The sequence below is a fragment of the Ascaphus truei genome, chromosome 2, assembly GCF_040206685.1.
Source record: "Ascaphus truei isolate aAscTru1 chromosome 2, aAscTru1.hap1, whole genome shotgun sequence".
NCBI lineage: Eukaryota > Metazoa > Chordata > Amphibia > Anura > Ascaphidae > Ascaphus > Ascaphus truei.
Genome location: NC_134484.1, coordinates 171,862,174 through 171,869,763, shown reverse-complemented (window position 1 = coordinate 171,869,763; position 7,590 = coordinate 171,862,174). Strand labels below are relative to the sequence as shown.

The window sequence follows — 7,590 nt, the reverse complement described above, 5'->3', positions numbered from 1 at the left end:
CCATTATGAAATATGTTTAGACTTTTCCCATAGCAAAGCCAAAAATGTATACAGGGAACCCTTTTAGGGTACAAACGGGCTCCTAGGAACCCTGGTTGGAAAAAAAAAACAGAACTAAAAACAGCTTGAACAGCCTCCTCTGCCAGAGAGTACTGCGGCCATTCACCAGCTCATTCCCAGGCACGTAGGGATTTTCCTATACATAAGACACCCAGGTAGCAAGGGCTGCTAACTATAGTAGATGAAATGCGGGGCATTGCTGAATACTTTCCCGTGACTACGTCTGCAATAGAAGCTGCACTTGCACTGAAAGCTTCCAATGCATTACTGTTACTGTCTTGCAATATACAACTATGCTAATACAACCAAGCACAGTACACGATCGCCTTTGCTAGAGAGTTGACCCTTCTCAGCTTCCGTCACCTAGACGAGATCCTCCTCTGGTCGTGTCACATGTTCCCCGCGTTATTATGACGCGCTGGCGCACTGTTTACCCTGGTCTCAGCCTCTAGGATAGCGGCACAGCGCCTGTGTGCGTCACAATGCAGGACGCGGGGGAGGAGGCGGCGGCGCGGAGCAGCCCCGCGGACAGCGGCAACGTGTCCCAGAGCCACAGTGCGTGCAGCGGCGCCTCGGGGCTGCTGGCGGAGGGCGAGGAGTGGGGGGCCGGCGCTTCTCCGTCAGATGCCCTCATCAGGGAGGCAGCCAGCGGCTTCTCCGCCTGCCTGCTACCGGAAGACACGGCTGGCCAGGAGGTGGGGGCGTGGTCTGCGGGGCTTGTTGCTAGGCGCTCACATGGGCGGGGCGTAATTTGTAGGCAGCCATTGTGATGTCATTTGAAATGGTGCGTGTCCGCGCGCAGCTGTATAGTTGTTAGCACGTGCTGGCAATGGGCGCCGCCATCTTTTACCCTCCCCCTTAAAAAAAATAATTATATATATATATGTGTTTTTCTTGGAATTATGTTCGGGGTTTGCTTTCTATATTCATTTCATTTATCTAAGAAGACATGGTCAGTCATCTCACCCTGACAAGCATAGCAATAAGATGCGTTCTAAATCTTTAGGACCGTGTAATAAAGTCCTGTTTTTGTTTTAGTCCCACCTAATAAGATATTATTCTACGTTTTGTTGTCCTGTAAATACCCACCAGGGAGATTGGGAAGTGATGTAGTAAATAAAAACAAATTGGTAATCTGCTTTTTAGCTCACTTAAAAAAAAAAAAACATGTTACATTTTTGAGGTAACAGAGCATTTTATGTAATGCGTTGTTTTTTTAAACCTATAGGTAATACCATTATTGTTATGGACATGGGATGTGGGTAAAAGCTGAATCTGCTCATTCAATAATGCATAATTCACAAAGCTTGTCAGATCCTCCCGGACCCATGCAACAATTCATACAAATATTCACATACATACTGGGATTTTGCTCGATCTATGTCCAATTCAAACTATCAGGGCCAGATCCGGCTGGATACATACATTATTTTGCTTTAATGTGCCTTATATTTTTAGATGTACTTATAATTTGAATGAAATCCGTAGATCTGGCAGATCCAGCTCTGTCCCAGTTCCTGGAGTTTGTGTAGACTTGTTTTAAATTTTAATATCTTGTAATGGACCAACGTGGGAACTTTTCATAACTGAAGCCTCTCGCATCTTATCTTCCAGTATATTGTCAAACTATTAACCTTTGTGTCAACATGCACATTAGTGTTGCAAATGTGAAAGAAAGCATAAAAATAAAGGTGTACATTTTTAACAGGATTTGTTTAAAAAGTTCACAAAGGTGTAAGATGATTCTGATTTTCTGATTTCTCACGCAACGCGCGCCCCCTCCTGCTTCCGCGCAGACGCGCTTGCATGCCACATGGGCGCCAACACTGCCTTAAGGCAGTCTGGTCGCTCAGCGTGCGGACGCCTCCGCACGGCCTGCAGTACCATGGCCCCAGCCTTAGATGATTCTGAAGATATAATTAATGTCTTGCATGTGCTTGTCATCGCAGCTTGTATATTATTTAATGAATTTCTCTTCAGATTGAGGGTTTAGAGAAGAGTTTAGAAGATCTGCTGATTCGAGTTGATGAGTTTGTTGGGATGCTCGATATGGTAAGTATTTGAGGTGGGCAATGTATTTATTAAAACAAAATGTAACTAGTTATATTTTTAAAGTGGCCTTCCATACAAAGATTCTAAATTAAAAAAAAAGTAAATATAAAAGTAAAAAAAAATATTTTTTAAATTATTGCAGTTTGTTTTTTCTGTACAATTACTAAAGGGAAAATTGAGTAGGCCTTACAAATGTGGTCAGTGCCGCAAGTACTTAAAATGTTTGCTCATCTCTGTAGTATGTAATAATAATCTACAAAAAAAAAAGTGTGTATCGAGCACGCACATTTTAAATGAAATTCTTTGTCTTTTGTCACCGTTTTGTCACATAAATTGTATTTGTGATGGTACTGTTTTCAATGAAAAATCAAAACACAATTTCAGTGGCAATGCAAACAAGTTTGAGTTAGAACGCGCATGCTCGGCACACACGCCCTGTTTCAGCTATTTGCACTTCTATATTTATACGAAATGTGAATTTCTTGTGTGTGTGTCTGTGTGTGTCCCTATGCCGCTGCTGTTGGGTCAGTGCGCATGAGCGCCGGAGGCCTTTGTGCGGGCGCGCCGGAGGCCTCTGCGCTCTGAGCGCCGCATGCGCACCTTGCCTCGCGCGGGAGGCCCCTGCGGAATCCAGTGCTGCCTTCCTCCTCTCTGGTGACTGGTGCTGTTGCAAGCTGGCAACACTGACGTCGCTGATGGCCTCTTGTGCCAGCAGTGACGTCACTTCCGTCACCATCAAGTCCATTTACTGCCAGGGAAATTTTCTCGTGTGGTAGGTGCGCGCAAAGAATTTTCACTTCAAAAATGGCATGGAATGCATTTAAATTGAAAATAAATATATATATATATATATATTTTTTTTTTTTATATATATATATATATAATGAAAAATGTGTTTTAAAGGGCTGGTTACTCACCTCAAAAGTAATCTGGTAAACATAAATAATATCAAATTGTCCCATTACTCCATTTGGGGAAAAAAAATTTTTTTGATATGGTGAGAGGCTAGGGTGACCAGATTTCCAAAAGTAATAACCGGACACATAAAAAAATTATTTCTAAAACAAATTACATCAGAAAAATAAATACTGTAATGGTATTTGTCTAATAGCATCCCTAATTATGCTGTATTATTGCTTTTATTTATCTCCCTCCTCTTTTCTCCACTTCTCCCCGGAATCTTCTGTCTCCACTGTCTTCTCTCTCCCCCTTACACACACCCACACTCTTACCCACATACTCACAGACCTACATACTTGCCCACACTCTTACCCACATATTTATAGACCCGCAACTTGCCCACACACTCAAAATAGTGGTCAAGTGGTTAATATGTATTCATTCATGAAGTGGTTAAAAGATGCACTGCCACTTAAGTAGACCCAAAACATTGTTATTTGTTTAAGCTACTGGGCCTATTTAACTCCGCCATACCTGTAGTAGTAGTGCCGTGGCACAATTTCATCTCGGGCCTTTTCAGGACAACTTCTGAAGATGTTGGAAGAAGAATCTGAAAAATTATTTTCAAGAGATTCATCCAACCCTTCTCACTGTAGAAAGCTTAAGATTGTGAGAAGATATGTTAAATCTCAGCTGGCAGCGTTACGGATCGGAGCATGGAACATATTGTTCACTGATGCCAGCAGTTGCTCAGCTGCAGAAGCCGTCCTCCCGCTAAACATTTTAGAGATCAGAGCAGTATTTTGAGCTATTTCACGTTTCAGCCACTGCAGAGAGGCACGTGGAGTTCATAGGCAATGAGAGCAGTCTTAAGAATCTTAAACTGAGCAAAGAAGCATGTTCCACATATCAAAGCCAATATATAGCAGGGAAATCAAATGTCTGCATTTTTCTTAAGTTGCTACAGAATCCATCCAGGAGAATAGTCTTTGAAGGGAGACATTTTCAGTTGCATAGTATCCAGATGTGGCTTGTTGGTGATGGACATCATAGCAGCAGACAACAATGCAAAGCTTCTAATGTTTTTGTTTCAGGGGCATCACCCAGAAAGGCAACATACAGAGAAGTTATGTAAAAAATTTCCCTCCTACCTATATTCAGAGAGTAAGATGGAAGCCATAGTCTTAGCCCCATTCTGGCCAAGAAGACCCTGGTTTGAGGACCATGTCAAGATTTCTCTAGATTCCACATGGAGACTCCCTCTTCTTCCAGATATTATTACACAGGGCCCAATCAAGCATCACAAATCTCCCCTTATGGCCATAACAGCTGGTGAGGAAGAAGCTGTATTTGACGAACATAGTTTTTTTTGGGTGGGAAAAGTGTCAACATCTAAGATCTGTTACATAGTATGGTTAGCTATTCCCAGCTGGTGCAGCATTGCAAAGGTTCAGATTCCAGACATTCTGGAATTTCTGCAGAGGGGATATGAGAATGGTCTCAGTCCAAGCTCCCTTAAGGTTCAGGTATCGATTCTGGGAGTTTTATTTGAACCCTGTTTGGCGAACGTGAAATGGATTAGAACATGTATTGAAAAATGACTTGTGTAAGTAACAGCACGGTGCTCGTATAACACATTAATTCGACATTCTAAATTAGATATGTTAGCCTCAATTTAGGGTAAGTTTGGAATGATTGCTTAGAGCACTTTTCTTCCAGATAGCTCCCACTCTAGATGGACTGCTTTTAAACATTTCCCCTCTTCCTTTTATGCCTTTGCAAGTGCAAATGTAATGCAAGTACCTCCAGAAGCATTGTTACAAAGGATACAAAAAAGTGGATTCCTTCTACAAGAACCTTTTGCGATTTGCCCCATCAAGACTATGCTTTGTAAATTCTGAAAATCTTTTAAGTGGGGGCTCACAGATCACACTGGTTTTTTTCTTTCCCTTCTTTCCATTGCGCTTTAGGTATTTCTCTCTGATGTTGGCTAAACGAATAACTGAGTTCTTAGATGAGGAGCCTTTTTAATTGGTGGCAGAATTGATCCTTCCCCGCAGTAATAGGGGCATAAATCCCTATTGTGTGTACTGTCATGGAGAGACTCTGAATACAGATGACTACTGTACATCAGTAGTCAGGCTTTGTTTAGGTTATTAAGACATATCCATATAGGCTTTTGTAAATGACTATGCATTTGTGAGTGATATACTTTATATATTTACTTTTTTAACAGATTCGAAATGATACATCTCAAGTAGTTAACGAAAAGGTACCTGTTATTTACGCCAAAGCTGGAGAAATGAGAAAATTATATAGTAAAATCGACTTGCTTGAGGTATGTATGTGTGCATTTAAGTGTAATTGAAAGTTATACTAACTGTTTTGGTCTGGAAGAAATGTACCTGCGTGGTAGATTTTAGGAGACCAAAATTAGTTCTTCAGATGAAATGGTGCAGAGCTTTCAAAACTTCATAGTTGCCTTTATGTACCTCTTCATTGAAGTGCCAACTAACGTATTTATTGGTAAAGGGGCCAGCTATCACATTACATCCTTTTGAAAGTGTTTTTTTTTGTTTTTAAACACAAAATTTTAATTTCTGCTTTGTAGGGGAACTCCAAAGGTAGCCGCAGTTCTTTTATCTCTTCAAAGACTTTTGCTCGTGATGAATTAATTGCATAAATACCTTACCTCGGGGCACATGTTAACCACAGATGGGTAATAATCATAACTGGCCACCAATAGCACCTCTCTGTATATGTGACCTATTCTCCTTTACTCTAAAAAAGTAACATGTTGTCCAGTAATGTAGTTCTGTTGGGACACTTCAGTTGCCAACCTTACTTCTCTAGCATTGCGATCAATGGTTTCATTCTGTTTGCTTTGTAAATAGGCCTTTGTGAAAAAGGTTGGAAGCAATGTTACTTTGATGGAAGAGCAAGTCACACAAGCAGAAACAAATTTGGGAGCATTTCCTAATCCCTTCAAGAAAATCTTCCGGAACATTAGTGTACCACCTTTCTTTTCTCCAGCTGTAAGTATTGACTATCATACCAACACTTTATCCTTTTTTAATACAATTTTTGTGAGATCAGTTGATCCTTGTATTACGATGCTAGCTTTTCATTTTTCTTTGGTTACGGGTAAATATTTGATGAGAACCACATTCAAAGAATGAATAACTGATATGTGAACGACTCCATATCGTTATTGTGGCTTGAATGTTGCTCGCCCCAAATACTCCGAAATGTCTTTAGCGCTTTGGGGTATGAACACCCGCAGCAATTCATGCAGCAGAACTTCTTGGATTAGCTGAGGCGCTCACCCAGAGCTGAATCATGGTACTCAGATCTTCAGTTTGTAATATCTGGCATTTACTAGACAAGAATACCAGTCACATGGAAACAGTACACCAGTGACCATAAAGTCGCAACATCATATATTCTGTTTACTAGTAATAAAACTGTAAGTATTGTTGGATTCAATGTACCCTGCCTTAGAAGGGGGGAAAAAAAACAACCTAATTTGGTAATTGCAGCTTTAACCTATGTGCAATAAGAATTAAAATTGCGTGCCCTCTTTGGTAATTGATTTTAAGGATGCAGTACATACAATGTACTGGTCCAATGGATGTCATAAAAAAAATGGAAACAACTATATTTAATATCCTTTTCATAAAGAAAAAAGTAACCATAGTACATTTACTGTTCTCTTCCCAGAAATCTGCGTCTTCTCCAAGACAGCCGCATATGCGATATGAGCCTCCCATAGTGCTGAAGACTGAGGACTACTTCTCCAATAACAGTTGATCTGATTCATAAAAAGGTGTCAAAGTGGATCTGTACCCGATAGAAAAAAGGAGAATGGACGTTACTATGGAAAACAACCCAGTACTCCACTTTCACACTGGGCTAAATGCTTCATTTACCCGACACTACTAAATATTATTGAAAGTCTTCCTATGCAGCTTCATTGCCAGAAGATTGAGAGGATATTAAGATATGCAAATAAATGTATTAAACTTGCAATGATTAGTTTTGGAAGATTTCTGCTACTATTCGTTTTTACATTAATTTTGGTATATTTATGTACAACTTAATTTCAGATTTAGTACAGTGCATGTTTAAAGAAATACCGCACTGGGTTATTGTAACTGCAGTCTATGCAAATTTATATTTACCTTTCAATATGAATTAAAGGGCTTCCACAAATGTTCTACTGTTCTTTGAATCAACCTAGAACAATGTTACTGCAATTTTCTAAAATAAAAATATGTATATCTTGAATTGCATGCACATTATTTCTGAACAAAGAAACCTTCTTTGTATACCATATAAATGGTTAATAGACTGATCAGTTCAACCAATTATTTAATTCCTATGTGCCAAGGGCTTTAAAAAATAAATTAAAAAAAATGGATGTTTTGTATAACTGAGGACTCGCAACAACAAACCAAGAACAGAATTTTTCTGGCATAATGAAGTGACGAACTTAACTAAACTTGTGATACACCACTTTAAAAAAATGTCATGCCTCAGTCATGTGACTTTTATGAAAGTAAACGGTAGCCTTTTGGT

General features: G+C 39.8%; 1 protein-coding gene across 2 annotated transcripts; it reads left to right on the top strand.

Moving 5' to 3' along the window:
* Nucleotides 1-439: 439 nt before the first annotated feature.
* On the top strand, nt 440-7,299 carry BLOC1S4 (biogenesis of lysosomal organelles complex 1 subunit 4). 2 transcript variants are annotated; one of them, XM_075585560.1, is made up of 5 exons: nt 440-755; nt 2,041-2,112; nt 5,249-5,350; nt 5,907-6,047; nt 6,733-7,299. In XM_075585560.1, exons 1-5 carry the CDS (start codon nt 543-545, stop codon nt 6,820-6,822), a joined length of 618 nt encoding a protein of 205 aa, XP_075441675.1. In that variant the 5' UTR covers nt 440-542; the 3' UTR covers nt 6,823-7,299. The 2 variants fall into 2 exon arrangements, with proteins under 2 accessions (XP_075441675.1, XP_075441676.1); XM_075585561.1 differs by lacking the exon at nt 440-755 and adding an exon at nt 815-844.
* Nucleotides 7,300-7,590: the final 291 nt, after the last annotated feature.